This window comes from Phacochoerus africanus, chromosome 2 (assembly GCF_016906955.1).
Source record: "Phacochoerus africanus isolate WHEZ1 chromosome 2, ROS_Pafr_v1, whole genome shotgun sequence".
NCBI classification, from domain to species: domain Eukaryota; kingdom Metazoa; phylum Chordata; class Mammalia; order Artiodactyla; family Suidae; genus Phacochoerus; species Phacochoerus africanus.
The window spans coordinates 87,174,502-87,198,732 of NC_062545.1; the positions used below are offsets into that span (position 1 = coordinate 87,174,502).

Consider the following 24,231-nt stretch of genomic DNA (forward strand, 5'->3'; position numbering starts at 1 on the left):
ATAAATATCACAATATGATTGATACTATTAGGTATCAATGGTATTTTCTAATCATAAAATGTAATTCTGTAAAACTGTACAATAAAATATGTACTCATTATCTCTTAGGAAGGTGAAGTTGTTGCTGTCAGTGGTGGAACCTCTGAAGAGGAAGAAAGAGCATGGCACAGTGATGGCAGTTCTAGGTAATTTAATAAATTTTTATTCTTTTACATGTAATGTAAATTTTATAGGAAGATGAAGGTTCTTTTCTATCAGAAACATATTTCAGTCTCTTTGGGTTTAAAATTGGTCCTTCAGAGATTTTTTTGTAATTACATAAAAATTAGATTTTTTTCTTCGCTACTAGAAAACAATTTTTGATTATTGCAACTAGATCTATAAAATGACACTTTAAACTTTTTCTTAGTTGATATTTTATCTTTTGAGTGCTATTATATTTGTAACACTGAATCACAAGCAAGTTTGAAGACTGGTTTTGAAAAATAAGCATTAAATTATGGAAGTAATGAGATTATATAGAATTAACTGTCTTTTCTGAAATTTGTTGAATGCTAATAATATTTTCTTCTAGCAGTGAGAGTAAACTTTCCCTTTTTCCTGTTACTCTCACACCACTTACCACATAAGTAAGGATTTCTTCAGCTCCTTGTACTGGTGGTTTGCATTGTTATAGGGCTTAATGGCCTTGGCCAATCTTGGTCTTAGTAACAAGAAGGGGTAAAACCTTTGGGAGTAGTAATTATGTTTAGCCCCTTATACTTACTCTCCAGCAATACTAGTTCCTAGAATTGCCAATGTAACCAAGATGCTATAAAAATTCTATACCTCTCATTATCATGCACTTTCCTATTTCCAGAACAGTGACTCCCAGTAATGATATACAGATGCTCATCGTTATGTCTGGTAGTTTTCTGTATTTGAAACAGAATGATAAAAGAAAGCCTCACTTTCTTTCCTCAGTGATGCAAATAGACCATCCACAATAAAGTGAATATTGCAACAAAACAAGTCACACGAATTTTTTTCCCAATGCATGTAAAAGTCATGTTCACACTATTGTTTTCTATTAGCTGTACAATAGCATTACATCTTTTTTAAAAAATGATTAATTTAAAGATAATACTATTGGAAAAGTGGCGCTGATAGACTTGCTTGATGCAGGGTCTGCCACAACCCTTCAAATTGTGAGAAACACAGTATCCACAAAGCGCAATAAAACAAGGTATGCCTGCATCTCAAACCATGAAACAGCATAGAGGTTCTTGTTTGGAAAAAGCAGGGATGGGTTTAGCAGTTGGGCAAATTGTGGTAAAGAACGAGGGCCTCTGGGGTTTGTAGTCTGCTGGCAGCAGCAGCAGAGTTTCTGTAAGAGCTGAGTGCTCCAGAGAGTAGCAACTATTAGTATTTGGCAAGTGCCGTTTACATTGACCATGGCTGGGCTTAGTGTAAGTAAACGCTGCTAGGTTAAGGTAGCTTATTGTTGGATAGATGTTTGCTTTGTAGACATGCTCCCATCTATCCAGAATAGTGTCTGGAAAGATTTTTTATTTTAAGTTCTTTGAAATCATTTAAAATTTTAAAATGAAGTCATGAAATTATAGCAAAAAACACTACGATTATTTGACTCTTATCTGTGATGACTATTCTTGGGGCAATAACAGGTAAATGCCCATAAAACATTTGGGCCAGGGAGATGATGAGGTAGTATAGAATAAACGCCTTCAATGTTATCAGCAGTATTTTTAGAGGAATGAGGGCATATGTCAGTAAATCTAGGCAACCTAATTATTTTAACATAATGTAACTTAGATTTCATTAAGGCACTTATATTTTTAAAGCTGTAAAATCAAGTAATTAAATACTCTCATGTACTAAAATTAAAACAAGATAACAAAATCAGATTCTTTATTTTGTATCATCAGTTGAGTAAAACTTGGTTCTCTTGAAGGTAAACTGAAAAGAAATGGCAAACATGGTTGGTATTGATACATAAAATACACTCTTTTCCTGAATCATATTACTCTTTGAAGCTGATAAAAGATGAACCTAGGTGCTAAATAAAGTTGGCAGGCACCATCTCACTGGGCAGGAACACTTTTGACCCCGCCATTCCATATCCAGCTACCATGGGAGATGGGTGCCCCTGTCAGGTGCCCATGATTCCCTCAAAAAAGGAATTCCTGCACTTCTTCCTCAGAGTTGATACTTCCTGTACTCTCTACAACTAGCTGTCTGCTATTGCGAGAAGTGAAAGGGACCCTCTGTTCCTTATTTTTGTGTACCCTACAATATTTTGAACATATGTAGCACTCAGAAATCTCTGTTTTTGTTAAAATCATAGAAGGCACCTAAGTTCATTGTTTAATTAGAGCTACGACCTTATTCAGAAGATGGGAGTTAAAAATTAGGAAATATTTTTAGTTCATTTTGTATGTACCATTCTGTTATTACTTTTTTTTATGATCTTTCTTTACATTTTCATAAAACAAACTCTTAAGTATATCTTTCTGTATATCTTTTAAATCCTTTTCCTTCTAGTGACTACTCCAGTGATTATTCTGACTGGACAGCAGATGCAGGAATTAATCTCCAGCCACCAAAGAAAATTCCTAAGCATAAAACAAAGAAAGCAGAAAGCAGTTCAGATGAAGAAGAAGAATCTGAAAAACAGAAACAAAAACAGATTAAAAAGGAAAGAAAAAAAGTAAATGAAGAAAAAGATGGACCAGTATCACCAAAGAAAAAGAAGCCCAAAGAAAGAAAACAAAAGGTTGGTATATACATATATGTATAATACATAAATGTTTTCCATGAAAATAAAGCACACATCTTTTTATTTTTTTAATTTGATTGAAGTATAGTTGACTGACAATGTGATAATTTCTGCTATACAGCAAAGTGATTCAGTTATTCATGTACACACATCCATTCTCTTTCAGATTCTTTTCCCACATAGATGATCACAGAATACTGGATAGAGTTCTCTGTGCTATACAGCAGGTCCCCATCAGCCAGTCATTCCACATACCTCAGTGTGCGTGTGCCAATCCCAAACCCCAGTCCACCACCCACCCCCTTTGATAACCATAAGTTTGTTTTCAAAGTCTGTGAGTCTTTTTTTGTTCTGCAAATAAGTTCCTTTTTTTTAGATTCCACATATAAGTGATATCATATGATGTTTGTCTTTTACTAACTTTACTTAGCATGATCATTTCTAGGTCCATCCGTGTTAGTGCATATGGCATTATTTCACAAAACACTTTTATTTTAAAAGTGCAGTTGTTCAGATGTACTAGCAAGTAGCAGTAGAAAAAACATAGAAGTACAGTAATAAAATACGTTAAGATCTATTTAGTTTATTCACGTTTTTAAATGTTTAGCCTGTGAGAGTATTTACTTACAGAATTCTAAGTATTGAGCATTTAATCTTATGAGCAGATTTTTCTTGACAGTCCAATGAGATTTATTTAGTTATGTAAAAAGAAAATGCTGGGAGTTCCCGTCGTGGCGCAGTGGTTAACGAATCCGACTAGGAACCATGAGGTTGCGGGTTCGGTCCCTGCCCTTGCTCAGTGGGTTAACGATCTGGCGTTACCGTGAGCTGTGGTGTAGGTTGCAGACACGGCTTGCATCCCGCGTGGCTACAGCTCCGATTCAACCCCTAGCCTGGGAATCTCCATATGCCGCGGGAGCGGCCCAAGAAATAGCAACAGCAACAACAACAACAATAACAACAACAAAAGACAAAAAAATAAAAAATAAAAAATAAAAAAAAAAGAAAATGCTATAGGCGCTCCCATTGTGGCTCAGGGGTAACGAACCCTGCTGGCATCCATGAGCATGCAGGTTTGATCCTTGGCCTCACTCAGTGGGGTAAGGATCCAGCATTGCTGTGAGCTGTGGTATAGGTCTCAGATGTGGCTCAGATCCTGCATTGCTGTGGCTGTCGTGTAGGCTAGCAGCTACAGCTCCGCTTTGACCCCTAGCCTGGGAACCTCATATGCCATGAGTATGGCCCTAAAAAGACAAAAATAAATTAATTAATTAAAAAAATGCAATTTTTGAAATGCTATAAGACATATAGTTTTGTTAGTCTCTTAATTGTCTTTACCTATCAGCCATCTTATTAACCATTACGGCTGAAAATACTGCTATGATAACAAACCTTCATTAATTTACAGAGCATGAAAGCTATCATTAGATGGTCCTTAGGTCAGTAGTATTGGTTTGATCACTGTGTCTTTAGACTGGATAATTTGAGACAGAGAAAGCAAGAGATAAATGTTATGGGAATAAGATCTCTTCACTCTTTAAAAACCAGAGCTGTTTAACTTTTGCTCTAAAGTAAATGTAATACAAAGGACATGTTTTCTGTTCCCCATAATACTGTAAGTTGGAAGCACATTTGGTTAAACAAATACAAGATTTTAATCTCTGCCATTTTTAGAATTAAATAGAAGTTGCTATTTGTGGAATTAAATACTAGGGAGACTGTTGGGTCTTTAGAGAGCTTTGAAAATTTTTAAGAATACATCTGTCCTTAAGTGTTTATTCTATTCTATCTGTATCAGTTGAGCTCTTATTTGTTTCAGCTTTATAATTATGAATTACTTTAATTTGGATTCCACAGCCTACTCTCCTTCTTGTCACCTCCTTTGCTTCTGTCTGGGACATATTTACCAAAAAGAATACCACGCATTAGCTGACAGTGTTTCTCTTTTTTCTTGTCAATGATGATTAATGTAGGCTGATTCATTATTTTACAGAGTAGACAGATTAAAGAAAACTGTTTTAGCCATGTATCTGGCTAATGAGGTATACTTTTTTTTTTTTTAAATCTCAAGACAGTTTTGATGAACTTTTGAGGTTTGCAGTGTTATGTGACATAATTGTTTTGTTCCAAGAGTCTAGTTTACTTCACCTAGTCCCCTTTTAGTCGATAATTATCCAAAACCTAATACCTCAGGTTCCTTCATACATGCCACATTTGGATCCAATGTTATTGCTTGTCATATTTTAATTTCACCATTTTGCTTGAGGCATTACCACAGGGTCTTTCTGCCACTGAATTTTTGTGGGACAGATATTAAGTAGCATAAGGGTAGGATATTAGAGGCTACTCCCTGTAATTTGGATTTTGTTTACTTGGTTTGTTGTGAGCCTGTCAGTCTAACAGTAGACCCAGTTGTTCTTATTCCTTGGTCATCTTATCTCAAGTAAACACAGTCATACTTCCCTTCTTATACATAGTTTTCTAGCTGTAAAATAACTGAGACATCACTAATTAGCTGATATTTATTATATCTGAAAAAAACAGTTTTTTCCATATGATTAATTCTGTTTGAATTAATTAAATAACCTTATTCCGGAATAAGGCTTTTAATACTTAAAGAATATACATTTTGTAGAAAGATTCCCCTCCCCCTTTTATTTATTTAACGACCTTTGTAGTTATTTTAAAGGGTAGATTGGTAGATGAATGTGTTTATGTTAATACTACTTTATATTTTTCTAAATTATTAGAGATTGGCTGTAGGAGAACTAGCGGAAAATGGCTTAACATTAGAAGAATGGTTACCTTCAACCTGGATTACAGATACTATTCCTCGAAGATGTCCATTTGTGCCACAGATGGGTGATGAGGTACTTTTAAACTTTAGTATTCTTTGTTTCATTCAAGTAACTTTAAATATTTCTTAATAGCTCTTGAAAGAGAACTCTGGAAAGTTGCAGCAGTTTTACAAAGTATCTCATTCTGCATGTTTTGTAGCTATATATGGAAAAAGGGAAAATTAGGAAAGCTTTAATGATAATCTTTTTTTGAGACTACTGTACAAATTGCAATAGCAAGTTAAATATTTAAGAGAATAGGAGTTTTGTTGGCATTTTAAAAACTAGTATGTATTTTCAATAAGAGGATTTTATTTCCAGCATTCTTTTTCCTAAATTAAAAAAATTTATGTGGTAGAGGAAAAACAAAGTTTAGCATTTTATTTTTAATTTTATTTCATAAGAGTATTTCATTTAAATAATGTTAATAATTTCTTAGGTCTTTGAAAAATCTATTAGAATTAAAATTTTTAAGAAAATATGATTGGCCATCATTTTGGACTATGTTCTTGTGATTTTGAAATGAAAATATAGGATATTGGACCGAAATTTTCACTCAGAAGTTCATATCTCCTTATTTTATACCTAAATGTTAAGAGGCAGGGTTATCTGGTGTCCAGTAGATTCACAGTAACTGGCTAAGAATTAAAGGCTTTTTTAGCAGAGCACACTAATTCGCAATAGACAATGACAGGTGGCAGTTGACAGTAAAAAAAAATAAAACAAAAATGCTTTAATGCAAGAGTAGATAACTCTAAAGTTCCAGGCAGCTGAAGCAGTAATAAAATTAATGAATAGAATGAATGAATCTAGGCTATCAGGTATCCCAGAATGTTACTAAAAACTTAATAGCAGTTTTTGAAACTTCAATAGCATTTTTTAACAGGCTCACCTATTTTTTAGTAGTGGGAAGAATACTTGGTGTCAGACTGCTATGTTCATGTACCAGTTCTACAGTATGTAGTCAGGAGTCATTTAAATTTGAATTTATAAAATGCAGATAGGAGTTCCTGTCGTGGCTCAGCAGTAACAAACCCAGCTAGTATCCATGATGACACGGGTTCTATCCCTGGCCTCACTCAGTGGGTTAAGGGTCTGTCATTGCATTGAGCTGTGGTGTAGGTTGCAGACGCAGCTCAGATCCTGCATTGCTGTGGCTGTGGTGTAGGCTGGTAGCTATATCTCCGATCCAACTCCTGGCCTGGGAACTTCCATATGCCGCAGGTGCGGCCCTAAAAACATAAAAGGTAAATAAATAAAATGAAGGTAAATATATGCCTTGTTCTCTCTATAAGAATAAAATATATGTGAAAATATATTCATTTAAAAATTTTCTGCATATGTACAAACCTCTTGCTACAAAAGTAGGTGAACAATAAACTTAAGCACGACCCCTCATTACACCTTACTTTATTGTGCGACATAAACTTATTTTTACTCCAAAAATTAAATGAAGAAACCAAAAAGCCAAAAAATAACTGCAATTAGACGACTTTGGTTTATGTTTAAGTGTCAGTAGGACAACTGAGGAAAAGATGGAAGAAAATATCAAAATATTAGCATTTCTTTTAATTTAAAGGACATTAACTTCTTTCTACAGTTTTAGCTGATACTTTTCATCTCGGGTTAAAAGAAACACATTCACATTTTTCAGTTATGACTTTGTTAACTTTTTAGGTTTATTATTTCCGACAAGGACATGAAGCATATGTTGAAATGGCCCGGAAAAATAAAATTTATAGTATCAATCCCAAAAAACAGCCATGGCATAAAATGGAACTACGGGTATGGTGTTTATAACTTACTAGCCCTAAAAGATGCAGTTATAGAGAAAAATTGTATTGAGTGTTACTAAATTTCATTATAAGAAACTATCACAGGGAGTTCCCCAGTGGCCTAGTGGATTAGGAATCCAGTGTTGTCACTGCTGTGATGCAGGTTCAGTCCCTGGCCCAGGAACTTATGCATGCCACGGGGGCAGTCTAAAAAGCAAAGAAAAGCTGTATTATGAAGATACCTTTTTTAGTTGAAACTATCTCAAGGAGTAGATGTTTAATTTTCAGAGGAACATAAGATTGACCAAATTTATATTTTCCTCTAGTTTTATAAGTTGGCTACACAAATGTAGTTATGGTGAGAATTGGACATTAATATCTAAGGCAAACTTCATTTTTGTAAATTTGAAAATGTTTCTAGATTTATTAGCAGTAGTTTAAAATTATTTGCAGATCTTTGGAACTGTATGGGAAAATTCTTATTTCAATGAACTTCCTTTTTCTTTCTTTTCCTTTTTTAATTGAGATAGAACTTGCGTATTAGCATAGTATTAAGTGCACAGATCTTAAGGACACAGCTCAATAGATTTACATGTATACAGAGTAATCACCTAGATCAGTATTAAAATGGAAAAATTTTTAAATTATTTATAACAGATTATTTTGTGATTTATTTCGTGAAGGTGATTTCTTATTTTCTATATTTTCCTCAGGAACAGGAACTGATGAAGATAGTTGGCATAAAGTATGAAGTGGGATTGCCTACCCTTTGCTGCCTTAAACTTGCTTTTCTAGATCCTGATACTGGTAAACTGACTGGTGGATCATTTACCATGAAGTAAGGACTGTTGAAAGAGGCAATGGTTTTTTAGTATTGTAGATTGTTTTTCAAGATTCAGATAAATTTGAATGTCTTTTTGGTATTTGTAGGTATGTGACCTAATTGATTTGTTTCTGTTTGTAATTAGGTACCATGATATGCCTGATGTTATAGATTTCTTAGTCTTGAGACAACAATTTGACGATGCAAAATATAGGCGGTGGAATATAGGTGGGTAATTTATATGGAAGCCTTAGGTATTTATTTGTTTCAGCTAATAGATGATTTAGTATTTTTTATAATGTAGATATAAAGATAATTAGAGAAATCTTGCCATTTGGAGGAATGTTAATGGCAAAGTAGAATTTTTTTAAGTTTGTTTTTGTTTTTTTTTGAATGAAAATACTTTTAATCTAGTTGATGCTGTAATTCCAAATATTTTCTCTCTTATATTTCATTATTGCATATAAGACTGTTTATAGCTATTCTTTTAACTGTTACATGTATTGAATTAAATTTTTATCCAAAACTATTCATGACAGAATTCAAAGTTGAAGCAAAAGAAGTCTTCAGTTCAAAATATTTAATAATTTGGACTGGAACTATAAAACTAGATTGACATTTTTCTTTTATTGTTAATTCTGTTAAAATTAATATTGTAGACAAGACTCAAAAAAACTGAAAAATTCATAATATTTCTCAGGTATTTGAGGTGCATTAATTTTTTTTTCTTTTGTCTTTTTGCCATTTCTTGGGCTGTTCCCGTGGCATATGGAGGTTCCCAGGCTAAGGGTCTAATTGGAGCTGTAGCTGCCAGCCTGTGCCAGAGCCACAGCAATGTGGGATCTGAGCCATGTCTGCAACCTACACCACAGCTCACGGCAACGCTGGATGCTGGATCATTAACCCACTGAGCAAGGCCAGGGATTGAACCCTCAACCTCATGGTTCCTAGTTGGAGTCGTTAACCACTGAGCCACGACGGGAACTCCTAAGGTGCATTAATTTTTGTATACAGATGGGTGTGCTATTCACTAGAGTGTTTTGAAAATTTCAGACAGGGCCACTCTGTCATCTTCCAGAAGAGTGTAATACCTGTATGGCATATTGGGACTGAAAAAGCACAGCATTTGATATAGCATTTCGTCCTCCCTCCAGTGCCATCAGAAGGCATTAATGTGATTTATCATTTCTTTTTGGTCTTGGTAAATTTAGGAATTTATATGTGTGCTATAAAAATTAAAAATTAGGGAAATGCAGGTCATCAAAATTAGGAACAAGGGAGTTATCAAAAAAAATTTACATCCCATGTACCATTGCTCTGGAAGCTTTGAAAGATGTGTTCCCTCAAAAAAGGAATATACCAAGAAAGAAAAAGACATGGAATCTCTGCAGGAGATAGGAAATCCAGAACAGGAAAGAGCCAAAAGGAATTCCCAACAGAATTCCTGTCAACAGAAGTCACAGCATAGCATCCATCTAACAAGTCTCTAAAACAAGAAGTCCAGAAAACATCCTCCAAGAGTGAAGTATTGTGTGTGGGGGTATGTGTGTGTGGGGGTATGCATTGAGATGTAATACATTGTATTAGGTATCATAAACAGTCTAGAGATGGTTTCAAGTCTAGGTAGTGTGCGTAGGTTATATGCAAATGAATGCCATTTTATACATGGTAGTTGAGCATCCACAGGTTTTGGGTATCTACAGGAATCCTGCAACCAATCAATCCCCCACACATATTGAGGGGTGCCAATATGTCTTTATAAACTTCTGGAGAAGAATCACCAAGTTCTGTGAAAGCCAAGAAAGAGGAAAGCATGACAAAAAGAGAGGAGTAGTTTACAGTTTTTATATTACACAGAAGGATGCTGAGAAAATAGCTATTTTAGGGTCTTTGAGGAAAGCAGTTTCAGTAATATGACAATAGCTGAATGCTGTTGGGTAAGAAAGATGTGAGGAGTGCTGTCTGGGTTACAAAGATTACTTGGTTTTGTTTCATTTTTATTTGTTTCTGTAGGAAAGGGAAAGTGAGTCTGTAGATGAGTGTCAGTAACTTAAGGGTGATTGAGACAAAGGAAGGCAGGTTGGATTTTTGTGTTTGTTTTGTTTTTAGGCTGGAATCTTAATTGTTGGTTGGAGAAACTTGCCTACGGAAAGTAAGGAATTAAAGATAGATTATAAATATTTGTTGAGAAAAATTATCTAACTGTATTTTTATTTGAATGAAAAATTTGTGCATATTCCTAATGATGAATTTAAAATGCTAGATTGGTAAAAATGTTTGAGTGAATTTTTCCTTGCCCTAATAAAAATGTAAAAAATGGTACTGAAAAGTGATAAGTCACACTTCAGGTGTGCTTATTAAATAATTTTTTCCCTGATTTTATTTATTTACTTCTTTATTTTGGACTGTCTAAGTCATTTTTCATGTCTCCTAAAATCATATAGGCAGTTTAAGTATCTTAAAGGTATACTTTGGGGAAAAGGAGTAACAGCAGCAGCAGTTCATTTCAGAATAATGAGGTGGCTTTTATTCTTGCCCAGGTGACCGATTCAGATCAGTTATAGATGATGCCTGGTGGTTTGGAACAATTGAAAGCCAGGAACCTCTTCAGCCTGAGTACCCTGATAGTTTGTTTCAGTGTTACAATGTTTGGTAAGGAACTACTGTATTTTGGTACAGCCTGACTTGCTTTGAATGTTTTCTCCTTCTGTTAATAAAATGATAAAGATAACTACCTTTAAAGACTAAACTAATTATTTTACAATGTGATTTTATTAAAATTACAATATAATGTTTAGATTTTTTTAATGTAAAGATTTTCCTTCCTTGAAGCTGGGACAATGGAGATACAGAAAAGATGAGTCCTTGGGATATGGAGCTTATTCCTAATAATGGTAAGTGTATGTTGGGTTTTTGTGTCTGTATTATGGATTTAATTGCTTAAATAAAAAGTCAATTGGCTAACTTGCAACTACAAAGAGTTCTTAATGAAGGCCATGTAGAAAATATTCATTCCGCAAATTCTTACTACACATCTGTTATGGGTGAAGGAGGCATAACAGCAAACAATATGGACATAATCCTTGACCACTTGGAATTTATAATTTAACAGGGAGATTGAAATTAATTACAGCAAAATATGGTACCATTTGGCTAATTATATATTCACTCTAGAAGATGAGCACTTGGGAGTAAAGATATTTTTGTAACTCCAGCAGAATACTTAGCGTACAACTTAATACTCAGAGTTCAGGCTTTTGAGTGAGACATAGATTCATGTCCTAGCTCTGCTGTGTTTTGTCTGTGCCATCTTGGCAAGTTCATCTCCAGCCTCCAGATTCTTAGGATTCACCCTTTGAAATTATATAAACTAATACCTTCCTTACAGGGCTGCTATGAGGATTAAATTATATCATATGTGTAAAGTGCTTATTATAGAGCCTGACACACATGTAAGGGCTCAGTGAGTAGGTAATTATAATTAATAATAACTGCTATATGGCCTGACACATTACCTTAGGATTTGGGAGTTAGCCTTAGGCAGCAAGTATGACATCTGAAACTGAAAAAAGACTTCTAATGTGGCTGAAGCCTCAAGATTGCATTTTCTATTTTGTTGCCCAGTTTTGTTTCAGTTTAAAAAAATACAGTACACAATTGTATATGCCTAAAAAGTTTAAAAGGATATATTCCAGATTATTAATAATGATTACTTATAAAGGGTGGGGATATAAGGACTTCCACAGACTGTCTTTTAAATTATTCTCTATTTGATTTTTTTAATAGTATGTTACTTTTATTATCAAATAAGAATAAAGAATTTGAAAAACAAAAAGGAAAAAATTTGACTTGTAACATAGTAGAAATAATGATTTATAAATGGAGTTACTTTCTAGTTATTGTATTCTAAAAAGTCAAAGAAAAGATAATGTGGGAAAAGTAAAACCAGTCTGGTAAATCTTAGAAATGAGAAAATGGTCATGCTGATGTTCCAAAACTAGTCCTTTCTAGAAATTATCACTGTGAAATACCAATACCAATAGTGTGTTTTTGCATCTCATTGCTAAGTTAAGAGCTTTTTAAAACTATAAAATATCTTAACTTGTATTACATGGCTTATCTTCTGGTTTCATTTCTCTCCTTTGTGAGTGAGGTTTGAATTTGAAATCAGATCAGACCTTTGGGAATATGCAAGAAGTGAAGCTAATTGGTGTTGTAATGCCTGAGGTAGTTCTTAAAATGAATCAGTGACAGTAATACTTCTTATTTCCTACATAAATATATTGCTCTGTGTTGGAGGGGTGATTTTTGTTGTTCTATTTGGATACACATATATATGCATTCATAGAGTTTAGTTATATTTTGGGAAAGGAAGAATTTTGTAAACAAATAGCATATTTCCAAATTTTTCTCATATGAATTCTAGTTCAAAGAAAAAGTTGTTTGGCAGACTTGTAGTTTTTTTTTTTTTTTTGTCTTTTTGCCATTTCTTGGGCTGTTCCTGTGGCATATGAAGGTTCCCAGGCTAGGGGTCTAATTGGAGCTGCAGCTGCCAGCCTACACCACAGCAGTGTGGGATCCAAGCCACGTCTGCAACCTACACCACAGCTCATGGCAACACTGGATCCTTAACCTGCTGAGCAAGGCCAGGGATCGAACTTGCAACCTCATGGTTCCTAGTCGGATTCGTTAACCACTGAGCCACAACAGGAACTCTGGCAGACTTGTAGATTTTATGTCACCACCATCCCCTAATAATTCTCTTAAAGATTCAGTTAAAGATTCTGTTAAAAATTCAGGCATGCAGAAAGCATACCTTCAACATTTAAGAGCAAAAAAACATATGAATCATCTGTCACTATTCATAATTCTTCTCTGTTCCTACATTAAAAAAATAAAATAAAAAACCGAGGCTTTGATTGAAGTATTTCTGAAAAAATACCACTTTAGTTGAGGTTCACCTGGTATATTTTATTGAAGTTAATGTGGAGATTATGAAATGACTAGAAAACTTTAAAATTTGCATCATTTTATAGGAATACTTTCTCCTTCACCTGTAGCTGATAATAGAACAAGTTGTCAGATATAATTTGGGGGAAGTAGTTATGTACTCATGTATTTACGAAATAAGTGTTTTAAAGAATAAATTTTACTGACCTTGAAACATACTTCCCTTTAATGAAAATAAAGAATATACTTAACCAAATCTTTACAAAATTATACTTTAATTTTATGACAGTATCAACTCTGTTATTTATTTATTTGTTTATTTATTTTTGTCTTTTGTCTTTTTAGGGCCCCACCTGTGGCATATGGAGGTTCCCGGGCTATGGGTCGAATTGGAACTGCAGCTGCCAGCCTATGCCACAGCCACAGCAACGTGGGATCTGAGCCACGTCTGTGACCTACACCACAGCTCAGGGTAACACTGGATCCTTAACCCACCGAGCAAGGCCAGGGATTGAACCTGCAACCTCATCATTCCTAATCGGATTCGTTTCTGCTGTGCCACAATGGGAACTTCTCAACTCTAAGTTCTAAAGGTAACTTGAATATTAGTAAATTGCACATATTTTCTCTAAATCTGCTTTTCTTACTTTGTATTTCAGCTGTATTTCCTGAGGAACTAGGTACCAGTGTTCCTTTAACTGATGTTGAATGCCGATCATTGATCTATAAGCCTCTTGATGGAGAATGGGGTTCCAATCCCAGGGATGAAGAATGTGAAAGAATTGTTACAGGAATAAACCAGTTGATGACACTAGGTAAGTATAGTAACACATGAATATAGATAGAAAAAATTTGCCAGAAAGCAGAGGAAAAGGGGAAGAGTACTACTATTCAAGCAGTTTTTTTCTACAGTATCATAAGTCAAATATTTTTAAGTGGAATTTTGTTTTAATGAGATGTTACACGGAACTCAAATATCTAAAATAGTTATAAATGGTATTGCTATAGTTGAATTTCAGAATGAGGGGCCCCAGAAGTGCCAGGGATATGGTTGAAAAATCTAGATCCTTCAGAACCTATTTTAAAAATCCTTGACATATTTTCAAGCTGACATGATGTGAATTGGTGGAGGAGGGCTGATAGCTGAATTGTAATTATATGGGTAGCTATTACCAGTTTTCCTCTGAAGTTGATGTACATATACACAATAGAGTATTTGTAAAGGGGAAGGAGAGGGAACTGCTTTGCTTCATTTAAAAAAAGGAAAAAAGAACAGTGGCCACAACACTTGATTATCTGAACTGTGAGCACCTAAAGTATCTCTAAACTAGTGTGTTGGTTTTACTAACTTACTCTTTCAGTAAGTAATCAGCTTCAAAGAGTCTATGGGAGAAATTAACATCAATAAGAGCTGAAGACAATGGAACCACATATTAGATGATATTTTCATCTGAAGTCTTTTATGAGATGGCAACACTTTATAAATTACTGTCTCAGATACTGTCTTAAATAATTTTAGTAATTTTTATGTCAAAACAGTTACTGGACTGCCTGTTGTGACTCAGCTGGTTACACACTCCACTGCTGTCCATGAGGATGCAGGTTGGATCCATGGCCTTGATTAGTGGGTTAAGGATCTGGCATTGCTGTGGCTGTGGCATAGGCCAGCAGCTGCAGCTCCAGTTCACTGCCTAGCCTGGGAACTTCCATATGCCACAGGGTCAGCCCTAAAAAGCAAAAAAAAAAAAAAAAAAAAAAAGAAAAGAAAACAAAAAAAATAGTTGCTGTCAAACACATAACAGTAGATTCAGGAATGACCAAATTTTAATTATAGTAATATATATGAATGTTCTTTAATAGGTCAGATTTATATATTACCTTTTATCTCTTTTCTTCTAAGAACTCTATAACAAATACTCCTAGAATTTTGCAGCATAAATGTAGACATAAAAAGTGAGGCTCTATGTCAGCTAAACTGTATGTATTTTCTATCAAAAGACAATGCTAGACCAGTGGTTGTGTGGATTAATACTTAAGGCTTAATTCAAGCAGAATTGTAATACAAAAATAAATTTGTAAACTTAATTTGCTTATCTTAGATATTGCTTCAGCATTCGTGGCCCCTGTGGATCTGCAAGCCTATCCCATGTATTGCACTGTCGTGGCCTATCCAACGGATTTAAGTACAATTAAACAAAGACTGGAAAACAGGTTTTACAGGTTAGCACACTTTGCTACATAACTAATACCAAAAGAAAGCTAAAGGTTCTTTTCACTGTTTTACTGATCTTCTGTAGCAGTGCTTCTCAAACGTTAATATGCATTCAAATTACCTTGGAGATCTCATTAAAAATGCAGAATCTGACGGGGAGAGGGAAGGAGTGGGATAGACTGGGAGTCTGGGGTTAACAGATACAGACTATTGCCTTTAGAATGGATAAGCAATGAGATCCTGCTGTATAGCCCAGGGAACTATATCTAGTCACTTGTGAGGGAACATGATGGAAGATAATATGAGAAAAAGAATGTGTGCGTGTAAATGTGTCACTTTAAGCAGAAATTGACAGAACATTGTAAATCAACTGTAATAAAATTTTTTTAAATAAAATGCATATTCTAGTTTAGTACGTTTAGAGTAGGACCTGAGATTCTGCATTTCAAACAAGTTCCAGTCTTGAAATGTGCTGCTCATCTGTAGATCACACTTACAGTATGACTCCTAGATACAAATATGAATTGATGATCACTGTCTTCATGTTTTATTTCAGAGAGCAATCCAGTGTATTTCATTTTCCCCCAAGCATCATATTGAAATATTTGTTGATGGGTTTTTCATAGAGTAATATAAAAATTATATATTTTCTTATTTATTTAGCACATAAATACTTCTAAAATATGAAATTGGGAAAATTTAAGATACTTTTCATAATTGTAGGTTAGCTTGAAATAAAACTAGAATTTAAAAAAGATGTCACTTCACTTAATTTGCATCTTCTGTTTAACAGTTTTGATAAACATTGAGTTCGAATTTTGGTCAGACCTTATAGGTTTATTTGCCTAAAATGTCTTATCAAAAAGTGAGATTAGGAGTTCCCTGGTGGCTCAGTGGGTAAAGGATATAGCATTGTCACTCCTGTGTCTCTGGTCATTGCTGTGGTGCTGGTTCAATCCCTGGCCTGGGAACTTTCACATGCCACAGGCGTGGCCCCCTCAAAAAAGTGAGATTAAGTCTGTTGTTTTCACGTAGCAAAATTGTACTTTGTTTTCACATTTTTTTATGAGTTTTGCTTAGCAAGCCTGCAATGTTTTAAATAATACTGTATTAAAATCTTGTTTTTGTGACCAGTTTTATGTTACTGGAGTTCTTTATACTATTATTTATTTAACTTAGGGAAATTTTTCATCATATTTTGTATTCATATTTTTCAATGTAAAGTGTGCCTTTAGTTCTTTTTTTATTACTTCAATTATAATTCTAATTTGGTACTGTGTGTACCTGGCACTGAAAGCACCATTCGTTATTCCTTACTAAAGTAGGGTTTCTCAACAAAAGCATTACTAACATCGAGGATTGGAAAATCGTGCATTGTGAAAGGCTGTCCTGTGCCCCTCCTCTTCAAGTGCCTAGAGCAGCCTCTAATTGTAAAAACCAGGTGTCTCCAGACATTGCCAGATGTCTCAGGCTGGGCAGAATCAGTTGACTGAGAACCATTGGGAATAAAGAAAACTAAGATATGAGACTTTAGGTTCTGAAGGTTTTTCTGATCTTATTGGGTATTTCTGCCGCTGCTTCATTATTAGTATTTGTCAGAAGTGTTGAGGTGCAAAGGAAATCATCTGTGAAATGTACCTCCCCAGCCATTTCCCCTTGAAGCACACTTAAATGAATCTTTTTCCACATCACATGTTAAAAGGTCAGAGAAAAAACAAAGAATAAATTCTTAACTATATCCTTTTTCCTTAGATCCCTAAATTGTTAAACCTTAGGAGTTAAACCTAGTGCTTTAGAGATGGAACAAGTCATGGAGGTATAAGAGCGAGAAAATTTTCTACATGCTAGTTGTTGGACTACATCTAGAAAGATAAACTTCTAGCATCTCCTGCAGTTGTTAGAAATATACTGTCACAAATAAATACTCTTCAACATGATAATTGCTAAGATGTATTATATTTCAATATACATTACGGCTTAATAAAGCTTTTCGGCATTAGCCTAGCTGAGTAACCAGTTTAGGAAAAAATCTTCTGGAACACAGTTCTTACTTAAATTAGAAATGGCCTGTTTTCAACCAGTTAATGGAATTGTAGACCCGAGTTATGTTCTTATTTCATGATAATCCTTTATGTGCTATTTCACTGTTGCAAGCTTTTTTTTGCTTCTTCGCTCATTGGCTTTAGACTTCTTACAGTTTATAGTTTTCTTCTCTTAAACTTTCTAGTTTAGTCTTTTTCTTCTTTTTAGGGCCTCACCCATGGCATATGGAAGTTCCCTGGCTGTGGTTGAATTGGAGCTGCAAGCTGCAAGCTGCCAGCTTATGCCACAGCCACAACAATGCCAGATCTATGCCAAGTCTGCGAACTATACTGCAGCTCAAGGCAACGCTAGATCCCTAACCCACTGAGCGGGGCCAGGGATGGAACCCACATCTTAATGGATACTAGTCGGGTTTGTTACCACTGAGCCACAATGGAAACTCCTAGCTAGTTCAGTCTTTTTTTGAACCCCTAATGCCTTATTTTATTCTTATTCTTACTTAATTTCTATAAAGTACTCTGAAAACAGGCTGTGATTCTATTATTAGAACCTATTGTGAGAGCTTTATAGGAGTTCCTGCTGTTGTGCAGTGGGTTAAGGATCCAATCTGGCATTTCTACATCTGTGACTCAAATTTGATCCCTGGCCTGGAAACTTACATATGCCATGGGTGCAACAAAAAAACCGTAACAATAAAAGCCACATACTAAGAAATTTCTTTTTAAAATGAGCCTTATAAATGCTATTTGAAATGCACAGAAGCTTTTTGAATGCTTCTTTGTCCACAGGTTTATATAATATGTTTTTAATTCCATATGATGTTTTCTGTTCACACATCAGTAAGGTTTTCTGAATATTTTCTTCCTTGTTGTTTTAAGTGGGACCACATATTAGATGATATTCTAAAAATTGTCTTTTGAGTTTTCTTTGGTTATAGATATAAAATATTAAAACATCAAAATTTTAGTACAGTTAACTCTTGAACAACATGGGTATGAACTGCACAGATCTTCTTATATGCAGATTTTTTTTCAATAAATACGTACCTATAGCAGATCTGTGGTTGGTTGAATCCATAAATGCAGAACTGTGGATACCGAGTGCCAACTCCAAAGTTGTACTCAGATTTTAAACTTCAAGGGAGAGTCAGAACCCCTAACTCCCCCATTGTTCAAGGGTCAACTGTATTGTCAATTCTATTTAAAAAAGAAAAAAATTATTTAGTTAAGTTTTTTTGTAAACTAACATGTCACCATGTTTTCATATTTTTGTGTGTCATAAGTAGGCCATCAGTTAGCTTTTCACTTTGACATGTCATTAGGTTACCAGTATTAGAATTAGATTGAAATTGCTTATTTCCTATTTAATGTAAAAAGTTGGATATACTTATTACCAAAAATGACACCTTACATGAAAGGAATATGTAAAGCCAAAACTTAAACTTTCACTGTTTCTCTTCTCCTGGTACTCTTCTTACAATCAATTTATCTTCCTTTTAGGAAGGCCCTTTTGATAGTCTAATGTATCAAATCCAGACATTTTCTGTGCAAATACATAATGTTGCTACTTCTTTTTTTTTCTCCTAAAGATGAGGTTCTGTTTTTCGAAAACAGCTTTTTAAAGTGCAAGTTTTATAACTGATTAAAGACTGCAATTGTGAAAAGTCAGAATGTCTTAGTTTTAAAAATGTTTGCATATGTTTATAAATATATAGAGGTTAATAAGACTTCTGCATTTTGTTTGTTTAAAGGCGGGTTTCTTCCTTAATGTGGGAAGTTCGATATATAGAGCATAATACGCGAACATTTAATGAGCCTGGAAGCCCTATTGTGAAATCTGCTAAATTTGTGACTGATCTTCTTCTACATTTTATAAAGTGAGTTATTTTTCCACACTTAATTATATTACTGTAATAACTACTGGCAGTATTTTTAAATCAAAAATGTCAAAACATAGAATACAGTCATTTTTAATGCATGTGTCACATGCGGTTCTGAATAAACGTAGTCCACTCAAAATAGGAAGCATATAATGTCTTTGTCTAAAGAAATGGCACTTATTTTATTGGCTGATAATCGAAATAATAGAGACTGTTTTATAATTGTGTCTTGAAGTTAACTTTAGAAAACATGGATCTTTTTCTAAATCCAAGTTTGGATAATTTAATAGTAGGCTTTTATTGAATGTGTAATGTCACACCTAAATTAGCCCTTCTTCTAAGTCAAATAATCTTACAAATGGAAGAGATCATTATCTGGAATTTACAATTAAGGGAAATTGAATCTTTTACAGGTTAACATGTTTAATTTTCACAGTAAATGAGTGTCTGCCATTTGATTTGAGAACCTTGCATCTTAACATTATATTGCTCCTGTCAAGTTTATGAACAAGTATTAAATAGGTCAGCAGGAAACTGAATTTAACATTCAAGGTTCTTCAAAGTCAAGTTTACCTCCTCATTCATTAATCCCATACTAAGACAAAAAAATATATATTAATTTGACTACATTATCTGATGTTAACATAGGAAAGAGACAAAAAGCAAGGGACCATTGAAATTATTTTAACATGTGAATAACAACGCACATTGTGCCTTAAAAATATTAATTCAACTGTAGATTGACTGCTGCAGCTGACCAAGTAAGAAGTGATGGAGGCTTAATTTATGGAAGTGGAAAAGAGACAGATGCAGAGAGATTTTGAAGGTAGAATGACAGAACTTGGCCAACTATTGGGTTTATAAGGAGGAGGCAAGGGAAAGAATAATGAAAAACCATGCATTGCTCTGAGAATTTTTTCTTTTAAGTTAAAAAAAAAGAGAGAGGAAAGTGACAGTTATGTTTAGATATACAGAATTTTAGATAGTAACAAATCTCAGGAGAAGAGTCAGACCAAATTATAGGAATCTGGAGTTCATTAACACATATAAATGCAGATATATATATTTTGACATTATATATATAGATATCCATACATATATACATATGTAAATATAATGTCAAGGGAAGATGGCTAAGGACGAAATTTTAGGAAATGCCTACATTTAACAATAAAAGGGAAATTCCCATTTGGTGCAACAGGTTAAGGGTCTGGCATTGCCAAGGCTGTGGCACAGGTTGCAACTGTGGTGTGAGTTCATTCCCTGGCCTGGGAACTTTCACACACTGCGAGAATAGCCAAAAAGAAATGGAATGAAAGGAGAATTAGAAGACAGGAGGTATATTAGCTATCCTTTGTAGGCTGAGGAAGGAAGGCATTCTGGGCACAGTAGTGACCTGAGCAAAGCCTGGGAGTAGGAATTGGGTGTGGTGGAAAGTGGTAGGCCAGAGTGGAGGCTTCACATAGAGTGGAGGGGCAGGGGCAGGTGTGTGTGCCTAGGGCTCTGGAGTCACCTGATGAAGAAAGCCTTCAGCTTCAAGTTTTGTCTTAATCTGGTTTTAGTAACAGATTTAAAGGGAAAGAAAAATCTCGTGACTCCAATCTTATATACTAACATTTCCTTGTTATTTAGGGATCAGACTTGTTATAACATAATTCCGCTCTACAATTCAATGAAGAAGAAAGTTTTGTCTGACTCTGAGGTATTTAATATTTCGTTACCATTACTACATTGGTTAAAGAAATTTACATTTAAGAGTTTTCAGATAAATAAATGCTGTTATGAAAATTATTTCTGCCTTATGCTATAGTTAACTTTAAAAAATGATTCCAGTTTGTGTTATAGTTACATTTTTTTTAAGCAGCGGGTGGAGGGAGACTTCTCAGAGTCAATAAAGTATTCCAGCATCATGAATATTATAGGTTTTCCAAAGTGTAAAGGAGATAGTTGGTATGAAACAATTATAGATTATAGTGAAACCTAGAATAGAATACTTTATGAATCTGATGTATTCTTGCTTCAAAGGAAGAAGAGAAAGAAGATGCTGATGTACCAGGAACTTCTACCCGGAAAAGGAAGGTAGTAAGTTTTTTGTTTTAACAGAAGTACTTTAGATGAATTAAAATGTATTGAGCATTTTTTTACTCTTAGTATTTTTAAAGACAGATTAAGTCTTACTTCCCAGTTTCTATCACTAATATGCGTGGTTTTCAGAACTAGGCAATTGATGTTTCCTTTTATTAGAATTACTGTGTATTATCTAGTAATCAAATACTAAAAATAAAAATTTTATCATATGTGTTATTTTATTAATATATTTGAACATTTTTATTTTAGGACCATCAGCCTAGAAGAAGATTGCGTAACAGAGCTCAGTCTTATGATATTCAAGCATGGAAGAAACAATGTCAAGAATTGTTAAATCTCATATTTCAGTGTGAAGATTCTGAGCCTTTCCGCCAGCCAGTAGATCTTCTTGAATATCCAGTAAGATACACCTGTGTATATATACATACACACATATATATCTTATCCATGACAAGACAGTTTTCCATTTATTTTTATGAGTATAGTTTATTTCTTTATTATTTCATGCATGTTCTCATTTGGTTATATGGAGCATCTAAATTGAACTGTGTGGTAAAAACAGAAGTAACCCTAAGACTTCAAAGAATTGGGTTATGATTCCAGCTCTGCCTCTTACCAGTTGTGCAGTTTTGTGCAAGTAGTTTTTTTTTCATATCTGAATATATTTTTAATATTTTTTCTCCATGCTAATTCCATGAATTTATTATGGAAATTATTTAGGAAACAAGAATAATAATACCTAATCTAAACTTGCTTATAGAATTCCTTACAGACATGGAATGAGAATATTACTAGTTATTATTAAACATTACAATACTTTTAAAATTGCACTATATATACATGTAAGTGGCTTTATTATATATTTAGATGATGCCAATTTATGACCTCTGAAATTCATGTTAAAAAGTTTGACTAAACATGTTACAGGTATTTATTTTTGAATGCAGTCTTAGCAATCTAAATCTAACTTAAAGTGATTTTAATTCCTTTTTTCAGTTATTAAAGGTTGTATAATTCAGGGAGTTCCCATTGTGGCTCAGTGGCTTATGAACCCAACTAGTATCCATGAAGACATGGGTTCAATCCCTGGCCTCACTCAGTGGGTTGAGGATCCATTGTTGCCATGAGTTGTGGGGTAGGTCACAGACACAGTTTGGATTCCATGTTGCTGTGACTGTGGTGTAGGGAGGCAGCTGCAGCTCTGATTCAACCCCTAGCCTGGGAACATTATATGCTGTGGGTGTGGCCCTGAAAAGCCAAAAGGGCGGGGGGGGGGTTATATAATTCAGATAACGTTCTTAGTTTCAAATTAAAATTAAATCTTTTATAAGAGACCATGATCTGGATGTGACATCATCATTCTTCATTATCTTTTTGTTGTTGTTGTTTTGTCTTCTTAGGGCTGCACCCATGGCATATGGAAGTTCCCAGGCTAGGGCTGAATTGGAGCTGTAGCCTGCCAGCCTACACTACAGCCACAGCAACTCCAGATCCGAGCCTACACCACAGCTCATGGCAACACTGGATCCTTAACCCACTGAGCAAGGCCAGGGATCAAACCCACATCCTCATGGATTCTAGTTGGGTTCCTTTCCACTTAGCTACAATGGGAACTCCCATTATCTTTTTTTATGTATGTGTTCTAACTTGCAATGATGAAAATAGAGAAATTTCATCAGTAGATAAATATCATAAAATGACTTTTTTGTCATTGGGAAGAAGCAATATTTGAGCAGTTAATGGTGGGAATTTTCTGGGGTTGATAAACATTTGACAAAACATAACTTCTTAGCAGGATATAAGAAAAAAAAAGTCTTTACCTGCAATAATAGCAAAGAGTCAAAGCTGTAGGGACAAAGAAAAAGTTAAAGCAACCATACAGAAAATAAGGAAGAGACCTGAGACTAAATATAGTATATTAACTGACTCATTTTATTGATGTTGAACTCAGGTTCAAATTAAGAAGCTCTTTGTTTATTGACAGAAAGCAAAAGCCTATATCTCCTGTATCTGGTGCATCGTAAGTGTATGTAATATTCTTAAAGAATAAACACTACATAAGAATGCAGTCCTCTTGTATTCAAAATAATGAGAATGAATTTTAGAACCCCCTCCTTCCACCAGCTAAAAATGTTCACATAGAAAAAGGAACAGAAACAAGAAAAAAACCTTAATTTGATGTTTTGTCTCTATGGTACTTGTTGATGTAAGTGCGAAGACTTAGGGCTATTTACTGTTAACTTATTACTGTCATTAAAAAAAAAAAAGAAGAGAAAACTGGTTAATCGGCCTTTTATACTTCAGAATTAAGTATTTTAAGTTAACTTTCAGTCTTATTCTAGCAGATGAGTTCAGGCAGATCATGCTCTTCATGCTTTAGCCTTTGTATTAAAATACATTTTGCATGTTACATTTACTCACACATTCAAAGCAAGATTTTAAAAAGTTAACTTCTTTGATGAAATTAACATGCTACATATTCTACACCACCTATTTATTTAAGAGCTATATTGAGTAGCTCCTGTATACTGTACTGAGTAATGGAAACCCATGCATGAACCAAGGAAAATGAGGTGTTTATAATAAACTTGCCATTTTAACCTAAATTCTGCAAAAAATTGTATATCATTTTAATAACATTTTCCCCAATTCTGCAAAGTTTATAAAAATCAATGTGTCATGATATTCATTATCCATGTAATTGTAGGCTCTGTCCAAGTGGCTAGTTGCTCATAACAGCAGGAGAGAGAGGTTGGGCCACAGGGGAAGCACAAGGCTTTAGTCTGATTGTGGAAGACAGGAGCAAAGAAAGTTTAAGTCAAAGCCTCATGTGAGGTTTGCATGAGAA

The 24,231-nt window shown here is 34.4% G+C and overlaps 1 protein-coding gene across 9 annotated transcripts in view; it reads left to right on the forward strand.

Annotated features, from left to right (window-relative positions):
* Positions 1-24,231, forward strand: part of PHIP (pleckstrin homology domain interacting protein) — a 128,992-nt gene that overhangs the window by 91,388 nt on the left and 13,373 nt on the right. For 8 of the 9 annotated variants that reach the window (XM_047763551.1, XM_047763543.1, XM_047763501.1 and 5 more), the window contains 14 exons: positions 109-185; positions 2,542-2,773; positions 5,527-5,646; positions 7,291-7,398; positions 8,102-8,226; positions 8,357-8,439; positions 10,752-10,863; positions 11,044-11,105; positions 13,821-13,976; positions 15,261-15,381; positions 19,167-19,292; positions 20,928-20,997; positions 21,321-21,374; positions 21,633-21,782. In XM_047763551.1, the coding sequence (XP_047619507.1) occupies positions 109-185; positions 2,542-2,773; positions 5,527-5,646; positions 7,291-7,398; positions 8,102-8,226; positions 8,357-8,439; positions 10,752-10,863; positions 11,044-11,105; positions 13,821-13,976; positions 15,261-15,381; positions 19,167-19,292; positions 20,928-20,997; positions 21,321-21,374; positions 21,633-21,782 (1,596 nt within the window). The remainder of the gene's footprint in view (positions 1-108; positions 186-2,541; positions 2,774-5,526; positions 5,647-7,290; positions 7,399-8,101; positions 8,227-8,356; positions 8,440-10,751; positions 10,864-11,043; positions 11,106-13,820; positions 13,977-15,260; positions 15,382-19,166; positions 19,293-20,927; positions 20,998-21,320; positions 21,375-21,632; positions 21,783-24,231) is intronic. The other variant, XM_047763511.1, reaches the window with a different exon arrangement.